The sequence below is a fragment of the Phallusia mammillata genome, chromosome 4 (genome assembly GCF_965637545.1).
Source record: "Phallusia mammillata chromosome 4, kaPhaMamm4.hap1.1, whole genome shotgun sequence".
NCBI lineage: Eukaryota > Metazoa > Chordata > Ascidiacea > Phlebobranchia > Ascidiidae > Phallusia > Phallusia mammillata.
Window position 1 is genome coordinate 19982446 of NC_137255.1, and position 19305 is coordinate 20001750.

At 39.3% G+C, this 19305-nt stretch overlaps 5 protein-coding genes and 3 non-coding genes across 8 annotated transcripts in view; 1 reads left to right on the forward strand and 7 right to left on the reverse strand.

Moving 5' to 3' along the window:
* Window positions 1–1674: 1674 nt before the first annotated feature.
* The window catches only part of LOC145222496 (E3 ubiquitin-protein ligase RNF123-like), a 34434-nt gene continuing 16803 nt past the window's right edge, over window positions 1675–19305 (reverse strand). The window contains exons 29-35 of the mRNA XM_080088631.1: window positions 18876–19094; window positions 17961–18036; window positions 17503–17587; window positions 4773–4945; window positions 4087–4178; window positions 3594–3682; window positions 1675–3178 (exon numbers count right to left, since the gene is read on the reverse strand). Coding sequence (XP_079944757.1) covers window positions 3043–3178; window positions 3594–3682; window positions 4087–4178; window positions 4773–4945; window positions 17503–17587; window positions 17961–18036; window positions 18876–19094 — 870 coding nt within the window. The 3' untranslated portion in view covers window positions 1675–3042. The remainder of the gene's footprint in view (window positions 3179–3593; window positions 3683–4086; window positions 4179–4772; window positions 4946–17502; window positions 17588–17960; window positions 18037–18875; window positions 19095–19305) is intronic.
* LOC145222500 (uncharacterized) lies at window positions 6557–7899 on the forward strand. Its single transcript, XM_080088636.1, has 2 exons — window positions 6557–6926; window positions 7236–7899. The coding sequence occupies exons 1-2, from the start codon at window positions 6895–6897 to the stop codon at window positions 7645–7647; spliced, it is 444 nt and encodes a 147-aa protein (XP_079944762.1). The 5' UTR covers window positions 6557–6894; the 3' UTR covers window positions 7648–7899.
* LOC145222497 (microsomal glutathione S-transferase 1-like) lies at window positions 8415–10076 on the reverse strand. Its single transcript, XM_080088632.1, has 2 exons — window positions 9186–10076; window positions 8415–8981 (listed from the first exon to the last, which is right to left on the reverse strand). The coding sequence occupies exons 1-2, from the start codon at window positions 9507–9509 to the stop codon at window positions 8844–8846; spliced, it is 462 nt and encodes a 153-aa protein (XP_079944758.1). The 5' UTR covers window positions 9510–10076; the 3' UTR covers window positions 8415–8843.
* Window positions 10248–11901, reverse strand: LOC145222499 (microsomal glutathione S-transferase 1-like). The gene is made up of 3 exons (XM_080088634.1): window positions 10970–11901; window positions 10783–10893; window positions 10248–10522 (listed from the first exon to the last, which is right to left on the reverse strand). Exons 1-3 carry the CDS (start codon window positions 11177–11179, stop codon window positions 10385–10387), a joined length of 459 nt encoding a protein of 152 aa, XP_079944760.1. The 5' UTR covers window positions 11180–11901; the 3' UTR covers window positions 10248–10384.
* On the reverse strand, window positions 12063–13110 carry LOC145222498 (microsomal glutathione S-transferase 1-like). Its single transcript, XM_080088633.1, has 3 exons — window positions 12731–13110; window positions 12338–12448; window positions 12063–12277 (listed from the first exon to the last, which is right to left on the reverse strand). Exons 1-3 carry the CDS (start codon window positions 12938–12940, stop codon window positions 12140–12142), a joined length of 459 nt encoding a protein of 152 aa, XP_079944759.1. The 5' UTR covers window positions 12941–13110; the 3' UTR covers window positions 12063–12139.
* On the reverse strand, window positions 13264–13382 carry LOC145225498 (5S ribosomal RNA). Its single transcript, XR_013859899.1, has one exon. It is a non-coding gene; the product is annotated as a 5S ribosomal RNA (ribosomal RNA).
* Window positions 15201–15319, reverse strand: LOC145225499 (5S ribosomal RNA). The gene has a single exon (XR_013859900.1). It is a non-coding gene; the product is annotated as a 5S ribosomal RNA (ribosomal RNA).
* On the reverse strand, window positions 17007–17125 carry LOC145225500 (5S ribosomal RNA). The gene has a single exon (XR_013859901.1). It is a non-coding gene; the product is annotated as a 5S ribosomal RNA (ribosomal RNA).

Below are 19305 nucleotides of genomic sequence, written 5' to 3' on the forward strand. Positions count from 1 at the left end.
CCTTCCACGTGGGAATGCGAGCAGGGATTTTCAGTCATGATAAACATTAAATCAAAAAATCGAAACCGACTGGGCGCGCCCGGAAATGACTTTCGGTGCGCTGTTGGCAAATAAACACCGCACATCGACTAATTAGTGGACAGTAAACAAAAATCTCATGAAATTTAGTTGTGGTGCTTTAGTGTTATTTTAGTAGGCCAATATTAAAATATGATTCGTTTATAAGTCGTTCTGCAAGAAGTGGTACATGTGGCAGTACCGAGCGTCCAAGTGGTGCGAGATCGTAAAAAGGTTGGGAACCCCTGGTCTAAACAAAGCACACTGGAAGCAAAATTGAAACACAAGCAGTAGCAAAGGAGCAGCTGGATTTTTTTGATTTTTACAGGAGACATAAGGTCTCGATTTTTTCTCTGTTTCTTGAGGATCTTAAACAAAATATATTAAAAAAAAATGTACAACAAGTCATAATCATTGACATTTCTGTGAACATTGACTGGTGGTCTAATCTAAACTAAAGCCAATGTTTATAAATTTTGTTGCAGAAAAAGGTAATTAACACAAAGTAGTAATTACTACTAGGGACTTTGGTATCATGCATATTCAACACCACTTTCCAAACTACTGGCAGCTTTTTTCAAAGGGGAACTGTGGTGGAAAAAAATCTAAGAAATGTAAACAAACAAACCAACCTTAAATTAATATGGTTGGTCCAAAAAAAAATTACTGGAAAAACTTTGCATAGACAACACTAAGAAATGCTTATCTGATATGCTACACTAAATACTGTAAGTAATAAAAAAGGAAAACAATCAACACAATAAAACTTCGTTGGACGTTTATCGACAAAACGTCTTAACTAATTTAAAATACTTTATCTGCACTTCTGCATAGTACAAACATCGATCTTATTGCTCGACAACATGTTAAGAAGTTAAAGGAAACTTCCTAAAGACTGCAGCTCACAAAATCCACAAAACAAACATAAGAGACGCCCACTGTCCACTTCAAACCATTTCAAGAATTTAAATGACTCTCAGAAGAAAACTATTTTAAAATCCTCTACCAGAGAATATTTAGAAAAAATATAAACAACTTTTGAGCATAATTATTGATTATCACGACATAAAAAAATAATACTAAATTTTTATGCAATTAATTTAAATACCTATTTGTTCTAATTTTAAAAGATAACGATTTCATACACCAAAAAACACTCCACTAGTTTGGATTATCTGAAAAGAACGTTTGGTCCAAAAGGGGAATTACCCCATAAGCCTTTCGCAGTTCACAAAATATGCTGGTGAAAGTTTGTTCGTCTGGAAACAAAGACAATTGTCTCATTTTAGTGAAACTACTGTCAGACAAAAACAAAACTCATCATGAGAATTTGCGCATGTTCCGCTTTGTTTTCATATAAAATCGTCTTGCGTCTGACCTGGGCTGCTGGACAAAAATATAGGCTATCATTGGCGCAACAATAACCTGTGACTTCCAACTTGCATGAAATCTTTGTAGGCTACCATGAGCACTTTGTTGTTTGTTCGAAAATCCGTTTTAATACTGAAAGTAGACGAAGCCAGCAGAAAACGTCAACAGTCAACATTTCCGACAGCGAACAATAGGAGAGTCGTAAATTTACGAAAACACAGTTTACACAAAGACTGGACAAGTTCACTTGACAAAAACTTGGGACATCGAACCATTGGAAGTAAGAAAAGTGACAAAAATCCATTGTTTTGCACCGACGACATAAGCCTTTAGTAGGCTATATGTTTGTTAGGGATGAAATCATTTAAAAATCACACATAGAATGTTGGTTTACCATTAAAATATAATCGGAACTTATTGAATACCAAGATAGTGTTTTAAAAATTAAAAAGGCACCGTGTATGGAGTTGTCTTTTTCCAAGTGTCGGCTATTGCATGAAAACATAGTTAACCAGCTTATTTGCATAAAACAACGGGCACAAAGCAAGACAACGAAGAGCATAGAACAAACACAAAGAAGACAACACGACAAAAGTACAAGAAAGAATTCGCAGCAAATCGCGCAAATGTTTGGTGATTTTGAACATAGCGATTTAATCTGTAACATAAAATCACCGTAAAAAGACACGTTTATTTAGGCGACAAAGGTTTAAACTTCTTCCAGATCTAACCGTGCGCCATGCTTGGACCATGTGCCGTAGAAAAACTCAATTTGTTTGAAAATTATGTAGAAGCGCAACGAAAAACAGAAAATGTTCCTATTGTATGGGTGAAAATGTCAATTGACTTAATAAAGTAAAAGGTTGTTTAGGAAGACAACCCAGAAACGACGTTTTTGATTGCGAAACCCGTTGAAGTGCCACAGTGCAGGCCATGATGAGTTTAAAAGTGAAAAATTACTTGTACAAAATTGCAGTAACGTGCACATTACAATGGAATAAGTGACCTCAAGTCGCGCCAAAGGCTGTCAGTTCATTTTCAACTCAAAATAAACCCCTGGTACGGATCAACGTGCAAATTCTGAGATGAACATAGAGGAGTAAGAAAAGATCATAACATTAGCCGTTGCTTAACAAAAATAAAACCAGGTAACTTAGAGGATCGTTTTCAAATGGTATGCGTTTGAGCATAGCTTGCAGACCTATACTAGAAACGGCAAAAGTTTTTTTAATAGCGCTATTCGACCTATACTGACCTACGAAACATCGAGCGCACAACACTCATGTGCAGAAGAATTCAACTAAAAAAGGGTCCGACAAAGTGCAGCGCATCGTAACGTGCATTAAACTGCACAGACACAAAAAGCATTTGCCAAGAAAATGCTCCGTAGCGAACCCTAGCGGCTAAAAGAGATGAACAGGATGCATTCAAAATAAATTTGACATAAATCAGGGCGCCCACGTTGCAATTTCGGCATGTAGCAACACGAAACGTTGTAAACAAATGCTTTTGACGCGCAAACAAAACAGGCGGCGACGCAAAAAAAGAAACATTAACAAAGCACATGTATAGTATAGTTATTGAATTTCATTGGCATTACGAAAAGTTAATGCATCAGTGCGACCCCGAGAACGACGGCCCGGCTGCGAGAGTAATTGACGGTTGCTCGTTTATTTCATCCAACGATTCAACGACGGCTTTGCAGTAGAAGCACTCTTTGCTGGTCATCATTTGTTGTTTAATGCACGTTCTGCAGCGAAGAGCATAAATTACAGTTTTTTCTTTGAAGATATTTTAGAAAACTTTACCCCAAAGGCAGCATTATTTCAACGCCACTTCCGCTTCCAATAAGGTTTCAAATAATTGTTTGTTGAGTTAGGCTATACACAAATAAAGCAAACCGGGCGTGAAGGATAAAACGTATATGAAAAGCGTTTCTATAAATTACAGAATCTTTCGTTAATTAAAAAAATCGGAAATAGTAGTTCATGTCCATATTAGATTTACAAAAAATGCGATTGTCAATGATCATGTTGCCTGTTGGATATCTAATTGCGAACACTTACAAAAAGGTAGAAGTTCATAAAACTACTGTTGTGCTGTAAGACAGACCCACTTTAAAAACCACTGTTCTAAAAAGTTAAAATGTATCTATAAGCACTCACTTGCAGGATGTGTGTTGACAGGGATTAAACACAACTGAGACAAGGTTAGCGTAGCAGATCGTACACAGGTTGTCTTCGTCCATTGGCTCCTGCAAATCACGGGACGTTTAAGGAAGCCGCATCCATTACAGGTAAATGCATCCCAGCAACTAAAGCCTAGTCTATAAGTACTGTTGGTCGCGGTACACGCCACGTTAAATAAGTTTGCTGTTTTGGGCAACAGGAAATTCATAGTGCAACATTATCGAGTGAAGGGTACCACATCAAATGTGTATTTGTAATAGTTTTGAGTGTACAGACAAGTTATTTTCGCGCTAGTATGACTTTATCGTAACAATGGCCTGTGGTGCCAGATTGCGCCAAATCACTTACAAACCAACGGAGAAGAAAGTGCTCAGAAAATGTAAAAACAAAACAAATGTTTGACATTCAAAGCAAAGGGGTAATGAGTAAAGGTTAGTTGGTTGGTAAACATAGTTAAAAGCCAACTTACCTCAACGGTGGTCACTGCGTTCTTTTTCTCTCGGCGTAAAAAGCGTATGGCGTCACGGAGCAAGTTGATTTCGTCATCCATCACTTCTTCGTCTGAAACAATGCATTTTCACGTTAAAACAGTAAGTGCTATTTGCACACGGAATAATATCTTTGTTAAGTTACAAAAATATACTTTATTAAAAGTTAACAAACAAGACGAGCTTATTGAGAGCGAGACACTTAAACACGGTCTTTGTTCTATGGGTTAGTGGTTTATGCTCTGATGATTCGGAATATAGGTAACTGCAGTTATAAATTGCGTGTTCAAAGCAGTTCACCACTACGTTAAATGTTGTAAGACGGGCCTTTTCGGTTGGTATTCCGGGTTCGAGTTTCAATAAAATTTGGGCCTGTCTTCACACTGGGAGTCATTTTACCTATTAGCACCAAGTTTCTGGCCTAATTCCAGCTTTGATTAAAAACCTGGTTTGGGTGGCGTAAGGGGTTTGTACTTTAGGGTTTGGGCCGGACTCGGGCAACATTTTCAGGCCGGCTTACACCTCTGGTTTGAAGGCTGATATTGCGTTTGTTACAACCTTCCTTTCTCACTGCTTGCTTTATGTTGTTATAATTAGCTTCAGCACAAACTTGAGTTTGTTGTGCAGTTGTGTGTTTAGTTTTTTTAACAAATCATTATTTACTTACATTCTTGTAGGGAGACAAATTTCTTTTCTTTTGATCTTGTGTAAGGGATGGTGACTCCTCTTGGCACCACGCAACTGTCATCCTTCTCTTCCTCCTGCATGTTGAGAAGGAAACCGACAGATTCCATGCTAAAGCTGGCATCAGCCAGAAGCTTTTTCACGGTACGATCAGCCCTGGTAAAAAATACAAGTTTAGTGCACAAGGTTTCAGTGTTGTTGGACTTTCAATTTCAAACGGCTACTCTAGTTTGTGTTGTCGTGACCAAAAAGAGTAAACAAATCAAGTGAAATTGTACAGTGCAACAATCCATTGTTAACCAAAGAGTTTTTATAGAACGATCTGCTGACATGTTGTTTCGTGGGGCAAACCAAAGTAAGCACTAAAACAACAATAATAGGAGTCTAATATTTTACCTAAATCGTAACAAATACAAAATTTCACACTATAGACCTAAACCGTGCGAAAATTAAATATTATGGAAAAGGCACGCCGTCTACTTTTCAAACTTCTATCGAAAACAACAGCTAAACGACTGCATGGGCAATAAATAATTAAATTCGGACATGAAACGCGACGCATATAATTCCCCGGCTCAGATCATTTGTAACAAAAAATGAACTCTGAAAAAAAAAGTATTTTTAGACCTAAAATATAAAGAGTTATTATTGTTTGAAGCAAAAAAGTTCAAAATTCAGTATTATTATTAAAAGATACAAGTCATAGGAATTGGAAAACACTAGAAGCTTCTGGAAGCATTCTACATGAACGTAACCAAACTACCGTCAACACCTGCTGCGAGAGTTACTTATTTCAGTGTGATGTTACACTTCATGACTTCAAAAAGTCAGCGCGTGCTGGGGATCACGCAAAACTAAAAGTCACCGACCAAGCATCTCAAAATGCCGCAAAACAAATAACCTCAATCGAGAAACGCACAAAGTACTAAGGCTGGATATTTTAAGCTGCATCAAGACTTCTTTACGTGTGGAACATTGTACGGCTGGCCGGTGTGAGCAGCATGGATTTCCGTGTTAATTGGGCTTATGATTGGCGTTGTTACCACTTATTTTGACGTGCTAGGCATGCAGGCATTAAAATTTGATGGAGGGACGTTTCTCATGCATCGCGCAGACGGTTCGCATTTTTGTGAGATAAAGCTAGGGTAGTTGACTGGCTTCGTATGTATTGGAATTGCAGCAGATATAGGTATGTCGCGGTGTACATAAAAAACGCAAACTTGAAAAGCAGTTTGTTTTCTTTTTTGTGGCTGATTTTGGTAGACGTTAAAATGGCTGCAGGGTAGTGTGTGGTTGGAAATAAAATCTGAAGTCTCAACCGCACTTGACTGCACCGTATTCGCATAATGCATACATTACAGGGTGCCTAGTTTCAAAGATAACAGTCACGAAGGCGCAAGGCAGTTATTAAAACTATAGATTTGCGTAAAACTGTGCCATGTATGTAGTTTGTTCAATATACAGGCAAATAACCAAATTACGTTTAAGCATGTAATTCACATAGTTTCATGGTAGTAATTTGTATACGACCACAGATTTAGCACTGTCGGTATTTGTACAAAAAGTTGTTTTTACATCTGCTATATAACTGTGTCAGACATTATCGGGTAGCTTTGACATGCAAGCAATCAACGAAAGGTGACAGGTGTGATGGATAGTGGAAGAACTAAAGCAGGTAGCATAACTGTGAAGTCGACAAGCGCCAATAAATATTCATGGCAAATTGATCTGCGATGTCAGATAACTCGATGGTTCGTTACATTTTGATCAGTTCTGATATTTGGCAGGCAGTGAGTCAAGGGGAAATGTGATACTCTATGATTTTGGCCAACTGGGTCGAAAATCAGACTATTTTTACGAGCAAATACACCAGTAGGCTTGTTTGTGCCCCCAAGAGGGTAGTTACCGTGACAGCACGTGATTTGAGCCTAATTATTGCGCGGTGGTACAGAAAATCTATAAAGATAAGGGCCAATTGATGTTTTGCAGCGCTGCGAGGTTAACAAGCTAATTTACTTTCCACAGATGGAACTATAGGTAACTTACTATACGCTGCATGAGATGCACATCTGATTGGATTAAGCACAGACAGAGTTAAAGAGCAAATGTCGACCACAATTGAAGCACCTCTTCGATTGTAAGTATAATGTGGATTTTTTTTACTTCTCATTGGCAGAATTTAAAACTAATTTATAACCAACGGCACTTTGGCATTATGCATCGAAGTGTAGCAAATAATAACCCAAATTACTCTTTTTGAAATGGCAAGTAAAAGGCAGAATTCAAACAGAAGTATATCAGGCCAATACAGAATTACTTCAAACTATTGATTTTTGCGACTTCCTCAGACGGCTGTGAAATAGAATGTTTTGACTCTGTTACGTAAGACCTAAGCTGAGATATGAATTATGCCAGCTCGTCACTAATAAGTTATTTCACTGAACAGGGCCAATCTCACCGCAAACACCAACTCATCATCACAAGTTCAAGGATTTCATCCTGGGTTCACGACTCTCATATCATGTGGCCTGCTCGTGGTCATTCTCGTGATTTACATGTGGTTCGAGCCCAAACTCACGAAGTGCTTCGCCAAAAAGGAACGTGTACAGTTCGACCCCGAACCTTCAACACATGAAAACCGAACAGTCGATCCGAAAAACCGAATGCGATACGTTTGGACAAGTCCAAGATGCGCGGAGCCGGCTTCGGCGCACAACAAACACGAGTTATGGACGCCTGATCGGGCATTAGTACGAGAAGGCGGTGCGGTGGTAAGAGTAAACGATTACACTTCGATAGTGGAGTCCCGCCACACAACCCCGCTTGTGTTAGTGACACCACCGGTTGGAGGAAATTAGTTCTGCAAATTCCGACAACGCAGATATACGCAACGCCTGACGTTTGAACTTTTGAACAATAACAGCTCTTGTTTTTTTATGTATTTCTGTCGCAGTGAAGCCGAGGTATTGTGTAAATGCTCAAAATAAACGTACTTTAGAGTGTTAGGAAACTGGGGTAAAAGCATGTTAAAAACTGTGCAAAGCGTCAGGTTGTTGATTGTAACGCTTGGCTTGGCGTAAAGTGAACCGTAAACGCAATTACACGGATCACTCGCTACACGAAGCGTATTCAGGAAATCACGAGATCAAAGATCGAAAGTTTTGCTCAAGGCAAAGTTGCTTGTTCGATACGATGATTCAGAAAAACTTGTACACAGAGAAAATAATTTCAAAGATTTAGGCATACACTGCCGAAAGTAGATAGTAATATGTATAAGTAACCAAACACTCATGAAAGTAGCAACTAACATGCAGTTTGTTCGATTAGCAGTTACAGAACACTGCCTTGACAGTTTTACAGCCGAAAAAAGGCCATAAACCGTGTTCTCTTTCCATCAAGAGTTGATTGAAAATTTTGAACTTGGAATCTAATTGTTATCAGACTCCAGTGCACTGATCCAACAAAACGAATTCATCACCAGTCACCGATGAAACCAACAACTTGAACACAAAAAAATATTAATGCGATAGAAAATGCAATACGGGCCAGAGTCTTACACAACGACAATATTGCTACCTTCAACTGCATTTACGGTGTTTGACTAATTCAATTAGCCACGCGCAAGTGATTCTTGTACATAATTTATTACGACAATGTGAAAACAGCAATGTAGTAAGCTTGTTAATAATTTATGAGAATTAGAGTTCACCGGAAATACAGGCATAGTTGGGCTGGTTTCAATTAAATTACAATAACAAGTGCTGCATTTCTTTCAGGTTAGCATGTGGGGTGAGAATTTCGGGCTAATTTTTGTTTCAAACATTTTGTACAGTTAAAAGACAATGAAACAGTAGGTGTTAACAGCTGTTTTTTTACTATGAACTTTGAAACTCTATATAGAAGTCAAATTGTAAACAATTGAAGACCCATGTATTTTGCAATTATTTGTAATACAGCGACCTTATAACAAATTAAAGCAAACAGCAAAGAAAGATACAAATCAGCAAACTTGAGATGTTACGGACGATAAGAAATAACCAGGTTAAGTAGGAGATTAAGAAAGGGCACAAAGAGTGCGAACTGCCATTGAAGCGCTGACCAAGAATCCTAACACAAATCCAACACCCCTTGACGGTTGAGGAAACGCACCAATGAAAGCGATCGAATGCCAAACACGTGACCAGAAAAATATCTGCACATAAAAACCGATGTAAGGTGTCCAAAAGAGTGAAATACATACATTAGTTTGTAAAATTTTTATTCAATGATTTTCATACACTGGCATTTTTTGCTTTATGATTTATGGCATGGAAACCCAGGCTTGAAAAAAGCTCAAACCTTTGCACGCAATTTTATGGACAATTACACAATGCTTAGCCTACAGACAAATACAAACCTTAAAATGCCAAAGTGCAGTAGACGCATCAGGTCCAGTAGAAAGATACAAAAGTCCCAGCAGAACGAAGGGAACAACATTTTCCAGATCGTTTAAATGCGCGCGCCTTGCTCGCTCAACATCATCGTTTGGCCGAAGCAATTCCTTTTGTTTTTCCTTGTCGTTTGGCGCCACCACGCGGGCATCCTCGGGTGAGGATAAGGACGAAGTTTTGACGCGAAAATAGCTGGTGACCAGAGACATTGCCATTGTTTTGCATACAACGAGCGTGGCGTATCGCACAAAGCCCGCAAAAGCTTCGTTGTCAAGTGTAAAGAAAGACATACTACTGACTTAAGTGATGCTATGCAATGCTAACTCTGCAATATTAAAGCACAAAATATTGAAAAAGTAGATCTCCTTGAAAGCAGAAAATTAGAACTCGGATTCTGTCGCCTCAAAAGTGCCTTCGGCGGACAAGAGTCCAGTATTTATAGCCTAAACCTAAGACAAGTCCACGTTAGCATGACAACGCAAAAAAATGCGTGTCAATAATTGCGCCATTCGTTGAAATTTTTGCTTCAGCCCAATAACCTCAACAGGTTTCATCATGCACAAACTTCAAACAATTGCAAGAGTTTCACATCACGTTAAAGATAGCAGAAAATACAAGACAAACAGAACAGCTTACCACGTCGCTTACTACACGGTTCGGCAAACAACCAATCCGCAAGGTTTTCTCGTGAAGAGAGCTTACCTATATTGACACAAATGAATCTACCGGCGCAAAAGCCGACACGGTGAATGATCTACAACGGGAGCTGTTTGGTCACGTGAAACACGCACCCACCGTGACTATGCATATTTGTGAGCTGATGCCCTCCACGCGTCAGTGATGACGAAACGAGAGCTCTTGTCATTTTGGATGACGCAACCCGATACAATTTTCGTAAAGTTGGTTGAAATGTTCGGTAATTACGCAATGTATGGAAATTCTCAAATCAAATTCACCTTTTTATTTTTAAGTGTAATCTTCTTGCAGACAATTTTGACAAGAATTAACTCCCCCACAAAAACAAGCACTTTTAAAAGACGCGCCAATTTTATTTGTCAACCAAGCATCGGCAACGAAAAGCCAGAAATGTTTACAGTAACAACAGAAGGAAGCGTAGCATCACGGTCGGCGGCGTTTGTTAAGAATTCATGTCGCTTTGACCAGATTAATACAACGCCATAAGAATGTGAAGCAGCATGGACACGTTGATACCAAAGCCGGAAGCAAAGCCGAGCAATCGAATGGGTTGCGGCAAAGCATAGATGTACGCAATTGTGTGAATGACTCGAGCGCCAAGGAAGATCTGCAAACAACAGACAATATATTACCCAACACAAAATAACTATGAATAACTTACAAAAAACACCTTCCTACTGGATGTACATAAGTACGATTTTTAACCTTTAGTGAACTTACGACTTATATGCTTTGTGTTGCATCAAATATTTAACAGTTTAAACCAATTTCAACGAGCATTTATTAGTTTGAATGTTACGAAGTACTGACAGTGCCTTAGGTTTCGTAGTTGGCAGTCATGTGAAAGAATATGATGCCTTTGCCTACCTGGAAATGGAAGACAGCGCCTGAAAACTCCGGACCGGTTGCAACATACAACAATGCAATCAGAACAAAAGGTAAAACGTTCTCCAAGTCGTTAAGATGGCTTCTTCGTATCTACACAAAGCAAAGTGCATTAGAGTTTGGGGTACTAAAAATTCAAACAGAATGGACAAGGACCTGACCCACTTACTCTTTCAATGACTGCATTGGATTGAAGCATCACTTTGTGTTTTTCCTTGCTTTTCTCCATAAATACTGCATCTTCAGGAGTTGGAATTGACTTGAGTGTAACACGATAGTACACAGTGATGATAGACATCAATACGGTTTTGGCAAGCGCCAAGGCACTATACCACACATACTCCTTAAACAACTTGTTTTCCATCGAAAGTGTCGACATCTTGGTTTTGACAGTCAAGAAGGTTGCCTATACCCACTGCAGAGATAATGCTTTTAATAGCTTGCGACAATTGACTGATTTAATTACCCGTCTGGCCCTTAGCTACGTAGTTAAACTACAATCAATTTGGTGTCAGCGTTCTCTTAACTTTTGAATGAGGGAAGACTATTGGCAACCCGAATATATTACACTTACGTCTGTTCTGACGTTTATAACATGACACGCTTTTACTTTTTGCAAAATAATTCTGATTGCAGTTTTTTTCTACTTTTTAAAAACCACGCCAAATTCAGTACTTGAATTTCGACATTACGCACAATCTATGGCCTACTTTCATAAATTCACATCACAAATCATGGAGTCATGATTTCCATCAACTCAATAACGCCAAAATCCTAGTCACGAATATCTAATTTCAACGCAGTTTGGACTTTGCTATGTGCAAGGCTGTTTCTGTACAAGCGTCTCACAGCACAAAGCCTCGATACCCGATACGGTCTGTCAATCTCGAGTCATTTCCCGTAGAAATCGCTGAATGTAGGCTGGAGAGGCCTTAAGCTGCGTTGTAGTGTTTAAGGCATAATGACCAAGCAGTTTTCTGATTGGTTGTAGGAAAAAAAGCTGTATTAAGTGGCTACTGCCAACTGAAGTCGGACAAGAGTTTTTATGCCGACGCATTGAAAGTTTCATACCAAGACTAAAATGCAACAAACTGAACAATATCAGACCCTCCAACAGACAGCATGGTCATTGACCCTCACTGTTACTGTAACAGAATCAGTCAATGCATTTACATGGAATAAACATATATTTCGCCTAATTGACATCTTTAATTCCTTATTCAAATAGAACAAAACTTTAGAAAAAGTATTACACATGCATATGTAGGAGAGTTATACTTGTATTTACACCATATACAGCATCAATTAAAACCAACAAAGTACTTGCACATTGGTCTATTTAGAGAACAGAAGTCATAATACAAAATGCCATGTAGCAGCATACACCATAGCCAGCCATAAAAGTAATTGACCTTGCCGGTTGTGGAACAGCATTCAGATACACAATGGTGTGCAAGATACGACTCACTGAAAAGACCTGAAACAAATTTTACATTAATTCACTACTGAAAGCACAACTTGTACACATACAACACACCCGAAAAAGCAGCAATGCAGTTCCATAACTAGGGTTGGTTCCAATGTACAGAAGTGCCATTAATAGAAAAACATATATGTTTTCCATATCGTTCAGATGACATCGACGAACCTAAAGCATATTAGGTTAATTAAATCGAGATAATTTATGAATCAATTATATGTTTGTAGGTACTAACGCAAGTTGCAGCAAATACTTCAAATAAATTGAAGTTAAGTTATAAACATGTCTTTTCGGTGAAGAGGTCAAATAAGACATAAGTTTTAGTAAGTAGTTTAACTTATCGGTGTGTGCGTAACCTAATTGTTTCAAGTCAACTTAACATCTCAGCACAATTATGTTGCATGTAATGCTTTGGTGCAATTTCTAATGCATTTACAACAAAGTTCTCACCCTCTCCACGTTTTCATTTGCCACCAGCGCTTCTTTCCTTGATTCACGGTCCTTATTCAAAACGTCCTCCGACGACACAAACGAATTGTTGGCAAATCTTTTTGTCGTCGTATACAGTGCTAATGCCATCATCTTGACCAACACAATACACCCATGCAACATTAACGCTGCAAAAGTGTCATTTTCCAACGAGTACGGACTGCCAGCCATTCTGTATGATTATACTCCACTTTCTGATCGACCACAATACAAAACCGCGAGGTCAAACCAAACGTACAGCGCTGGTAGGTATATCTCAGCTGAAAAAAATGCCCCAGGCTTATAAGTTACGTCACTCCGGCATGTTCCGGTAAAAAACGAGATTTGAAGCATAACGTTTTATGTCTCACGAACTAAGTCACCGACATAAGACTCGCCCCAACATTCCATTCAAACACGGGAAATTTGCCAAAAAAGAGTGTTGGCAAACAAACGAAAAGTTTTGTTTCAAAATTGTTTGTCAATAATATTTTTCTATGAAAAAGAGCATCAAAAGCCTACGACACCCGGTATTCCCAGGCGGTCACCCATCCAAGTACTGACCGGGCCCGACGTTGCTTAACTTCCCAGATCGGACGAGATGGGGTGTTCTCAACGTGGTATGGTCGTAGGCGATTGCTCGCGCGCAATGATGCTTTTTGTAGGGCAAACAATCTTATCTAGTCTCACACAATTTGATCACCGAAAATTCGTTTATTTGCGGAAAAACAAACGTCGATGCATGACCATTTTAGAACTGAAATTATATACATTTTTGAATATAATCCTAACTTCTACGTTGCAATTAAGCATAGACTGGTCCCGAAATGTTTTATTGTAAAAGGGATCTCAGAATCGAAAATGCCATGTAACCACACACTCCAAATCCGGCCATGAAACACAGACCTCTTGCCGGTTGTGGAACTGCATTAACGTACACTATGGTGTGCAAGATACGACTCACAGTGAAGATCTGAAACATAATTGTTGTTAAACAGTAACGATAGTTTATTGTTTATTTCAAATAGCAACACAAGTTCAATGCGAAATAGTCCATTATAGTCAAACAGCTACTGTATAATGTCTTGAAGAACATGTTGCAAGTAGAAATCTTACTGAGTTTGAGTTAAACATTCACTTAAACCACACGGTAAACTCTTATCTGTGGTTAAGTTTACCAGCAGCCAAGCAACGCACCCGGAAAAGAAGCAATGCAGTTTCATAGGCAGGGTTGGTTCCAATGTACAGAAGTGACATTAACACAAAAAGATAAACGTTTTCCATATCATTCAGGTGACATCGCCGTACCTAAAACAAATAAGACTTATCGAATCGAGATCATAACTGTTAAGTCACTGCAAACCACACCATTTTAAACCAAAAAGTAACCCTTGGGAGAGTGTTTTTGTAGAATAAGGTAGAATATTATCTTTAGTGTGATCTAGCAACTAACTAAGCAAATCGGTGAAATGCTAATCAGACATTATAATTTAGAAGTTTTTGTCAAATTACCTTTAACCCAAACAAACCGTTCATGCTACGTTTTTGCTGTAACTTATACTTTACATTAACATCTTACCCTTTCCACATTCTCATTTGGCACGAGTGCTCGTTTTCGTACTTCAGGATCGGAAGAAATGCCTGCAACATCCTCTGACGACAAAAACGTTTTGCTCCCTATTCTTTTTACAGTCGTTAATAAGACCACTGCCATCATCTTGACCAATACAATGCACCCGTACAGCAAAAATGCCGAGAAAGTGTCATTTTCTAACGAGTAAGGACTACCTGCCATCTTGTACGCTTGCTTTCACGTTCTGAATGAGTATTCGACGAAACCGCTTAGTTAAACCGAACGTTTGCTACTTGGTTACTTATTAACACCAGCTGAAAGCTCGGCTTGAGTATGACTAGGTGTTTTGCCGGCGTGTTCCGGTTCAAATAGTGTAGCCTACAGCGGGCGAAACCTCACAAAGGAACCGTGAAGCACAACATAGGCTACACCTGACTCATCCACGCGAGACGCCATTCCATGTGAGGAAAATTCACGGAAAAAAGAAGCGGCAGAACAGAACAGGTCGTACCTTTCACGCTACCTGTTTAGACAACTTCCCATTATCCATGTACCTTTGTTTAGAATTCCACCAATTGTGTTGTAAAGACGATGGGCATGGATTGGGCCACTGGAGCAAAATGTCCAGCTCGCCCTCGATTTGAACGCGAAATGTACAGTTTGTTTAAATGTGCGCATTACCACGTCAGAATTCGGTTGCAGGTAGAGTTATTCAAATGCCAATTGACTGAAACCGATTCACTGGTTCAAAAGGTCAAACAGTGGTGTTTAATAATGCAAATACCACTTTCAAAACTTTTGTGGAAATGCTTTGCTGGGTCTGAGCTTGTAAATCAGTCAAGGTAAACAAAAAACAACGGTTCTGTTTCCAAAAGTAAAAGCCTACGACACCCGGTATTCCCAGGCGGTCACCCATCCAAGTACTGACCGGGCCCGACGTTGCTTAACTTCCCAGATCGGACGAGATGGGGTGTTCTCAACGTGGTATGGTCGTAGGCAACTGCTCGCGCGCAATTACGCTTTATATGGGGCGAGATTTACCAACGGCACTACTAATATAATGAAAAAACAGAAACAGTGCTTTCACAAACGAATTTAGACTGGAGTAGTTTTATTTGTTGAACGAATAAACAATTATGTGTTCCCATTGATTGAATTGTAATCTTGTGCAACTTTAATGAAGACAAGTAATGTTCTAATGTTGCAATTGGACGCAATTTCACGACATTTTCGTTCAAAGTAGAGTTTTGAAAATTGAAAATGCCATGTAGCCGCACACCCCGAAACCGGCAATAAAGCACAGACCCCTTGCTGGTTGTGGAACTGCATTAACATAGACTACGGTGTGCAAAATACGGCTCACAGTGAAGATCTGAAAAAAACACATATATTTATTGCACTTTTTCACCGCACAAAAGACAAGTGCATTTTATACCACATTACATACCCTGAAAAGCAGCAATGCAGTCGCATAGGTAGGGTTTGTACCGATGTACAGGATTGACATAAGCACGAAAAGGTAAACGTTCTCCATATCGTTACGGTGACATCGGCGCACCTAAGAAGCGTTGAAAACATAGAGTTAGAAATAAAAACCAATAAATACCTCTCAGAGCCTTAACCTACCCTCTCAACATTCTCATTAGGCACCAAAGCGCGTTTCCGTTTCTCAGGGTCTTTTACATCTTCTGATGAGATAACTGCCTTGTTCTCTTTTAATTGTTGTTAAAGGAACGACTACCATCATCTTGACCAACACAATGCAACAATACAGCAGGAACGCTTTGAAGGTGTCATTTTCTAGCGAGTACGGACTGCCTTCCATCTTGCCTGCTGAGTTTGCTTTGCCTAAACTTAATGTAAATGTGCAGAAACTACCCAACGCTACGCTTAGTACACTAGCTCGACATTTAGTCACTGATTAATATCCATCGCAACTAGTAGGTGGAAGGTTGTTTCTCACAGACAGTTTTCACTGATCTAGCTTTTTCTGCGCTCGAGGTTACCAAATCAGAACACAGTACAATGGCACAGTAAACTGAAATCAGCCCATACATAAACAGATCTGTGCAAAAAATAATGCACGCTATTTTATCTACGACTGTTTTAAATCCATGGACAACCTAGTCTCTATTAGATATCTGTTATAAGTTGTTAGGTAGCCTACAAACTTAGATACATACATACCAACTACAGGTAAAGCAGGACTTACCCGTTCGACGTTCTCGTTGGGCAAAAATGCCTTTCTGCGTTCCTCAGGGTCTGGGCCAATACGATACAAATCCTCTTTGGAACTGACCGACTTGTTTTTAAAACGCTTTATAGTAGTGAGTGTTGTCATCAACATGGTCTTGACCAGTAATATGGCACCGTAGAGCAGAAAGGCGGCAAAAGTTTCGTTTTCTAAACTATAAGGTTTCATGGCGCTTGTCCTACTTGCAACTAACTGAACACGCTATTAATGTGAGAATGTTTTGGGTTCCTCACTTACACATGTTCAATCGTCCAAAGGGCATTTTTTTCGTGTGCAAATATTGACATTTACGCTGCCTTGCTGGGTGAAAACGCCATTCTTACATCATTTTTAAGCAGCTCCAAGCACGTGACAGGAACATAAAATACGTTCACAAGATCCAAAAACTTGTCCAACAAAATAGACCGTGAGGCAGTTTGAAAAAAAGCAAAAGCCTACGACACCCGGTATTCCCAGGCGGTCACCCATCCAAGTACTGACCGGGCCCGACGTTGCTTAACTTCCCAGATCGGACGAGATGGGGTGTTCTCAACGTGGTATGGTCGTAGGCGATTGCTCGCGCGTAATGACGCTTCTTATAGGGACGTAACAACGAGATATTGCATTTTAGGTTTCATACCCCTTTTGAATACTCTGTAGTCTGTACAAGTGCTACTGCCCACAATTAAAAAGGACAACAGAATGCGAAAGCAGGCCTAAAACATCTGCTTGAAACACCAAGCAGTCTTTTTAGTCAATATGTAAATGTAGACATAAAAGTGATCAATATTCTTTTGTTTCAATGCCTTTTGACAAAAGGTCAATGAGCCAATTTCACAAACGAACCAAACTCAGGACAAACAATTCAGACTAGGTTCTTTTGGTCACGACAACACAAAGTATGGGTATCAAAGTAAAAATATTGGACCTGATCATAAAGACACTCACCACACTTTGTTTTCTTGCTTCACAAGCTTCAGAATAATCCCAGCTATGGACGTCATCAGTGGGTAATGCTGAACGCTGCTTAGTCCTGCAAGACATTAACCTCAGATAGTAAAATAGTTCAGTAACCTCCCACTGTTATTAATGTGGCAATGGCGTTCAATTTCTCATCAAATCTTAGCCTTGGTTACATTCACTTGATCCAGAGGTTTAAAATCAGGGAAAAGTATCTCAAAAACAGTAACTTTGACCCACCTTAAGTCCAAAATAGTTATACAGTTATACATTGTGACACTGAAAACAAGGCCTACAACATAGAACGTATATCTGTAGACTTTGTTTTTCAATAGTTTTTTTATGTTTTTTTATGAAAAGAAATGCATAGCGATGAATTTTATCGTCGAGGAGGGGTAAACCGAAACTAAAAAAGGTTAAAAGTTTTTATTACTGGTCAACATTACCTGGTTGCTTTCCAGAAACCACTTTGTCAAATAAGCTTCCTTTGTTTGTGACTCGGCTCAAAATTTGGTTCACGCACTGCGAAAGGAAAAATCAAGATATGATTACTTTATTTCCACTAGAATGTGTCCGAGTCGTCAGGTGCATTTTACGTGCATTACTGACATCTTTTAAACACTAAAAAAATCAGTGACATAAATCGCAGTTCAGTTTATAAGGTACACGTGTGATTTTCCTTTTGTCAAACGCATTTAGTTTTTTTCAGGATGGTGCTTTTCATCAGGCCTCTCTTATATCTGTCCTACATTATAACCCAATAGTAAAACAAGAATCTCTGGTGTTACGTATATGCAGTGCAGTTCTACAAAACTCATAACTGATGAAATATGGCAGGTGGAAGTATCCTGTTTAAGTTCAAGCCCCAACACACCCATTAACGATTATAGCAGCGGTTCTCAAACTGGGGTTCGCGGTCCTTTATGCCGTCGAGGGGTCCGTGAGGCAATTTTGGGGGGACTTCGAAAAGGCTGAAGTACTTATATAATCTTATTTGGCGTCAGTTTATGCCACTTGATCGGTTCAAATCAAAGTAAAATTGACAATAGACTGTCTCCATTGCCAAACAAAAGCATTTATTGCGTGACAATGACAATTCACAAAAAGGCAGTTGTTCTCGCACAATCGTAATGTGTTCGTCTTGTCTGTGATGTCACAGCCAGTCTATGGAGCATTGTTATGCGATTTTTTGCATAACTAGCTAAAATCCTGCAATTAACTTCCGTTTTTTTCTGAAATACACATTTAGGCGTAAGGACCGCGAGCCGTCGAAATAATGACAAAGGGACCGTTTTGAAAAAGATCTGAAAAAGTTGAGAACCACTGGATTATAGCAACGCCATATTGAACAATTAAATCACCTGAATTAGACTTGTTGAAAGAATCTCTGAGTCGCCGTTGTTGGTCCAGTCCATGAAGACGTCAGGAGCAACAGCTAGAGTTAGTTCGAGTACTCGCAAGAGGGAAACAGAGAGCTCGAACAACATGTCAACAATGCGGAGTTGACGTAAGGCCTGTGCATCGAGTGAGGCCAACAATCCAGTCGCCCCTTTCCATCCACGCAAGTTTTGCTGGTGGACCTAATGCAAACAAAGTGGAAACTTAGAGTAGGTCATACGTTCTCAACCAGGGTATTTTTAACACGCCTTGTTGACTATAACACCTTGGCAATTAGCACCTCCAACTTTGACAGGTTCTACAAAAAAGCATCTTTGTACATAAATCCGTAGGTTAAAAGTCAGTTAAAGTCGTTGATTGCGTTTGCTTGCGCCTCATACACCCATATAGCGC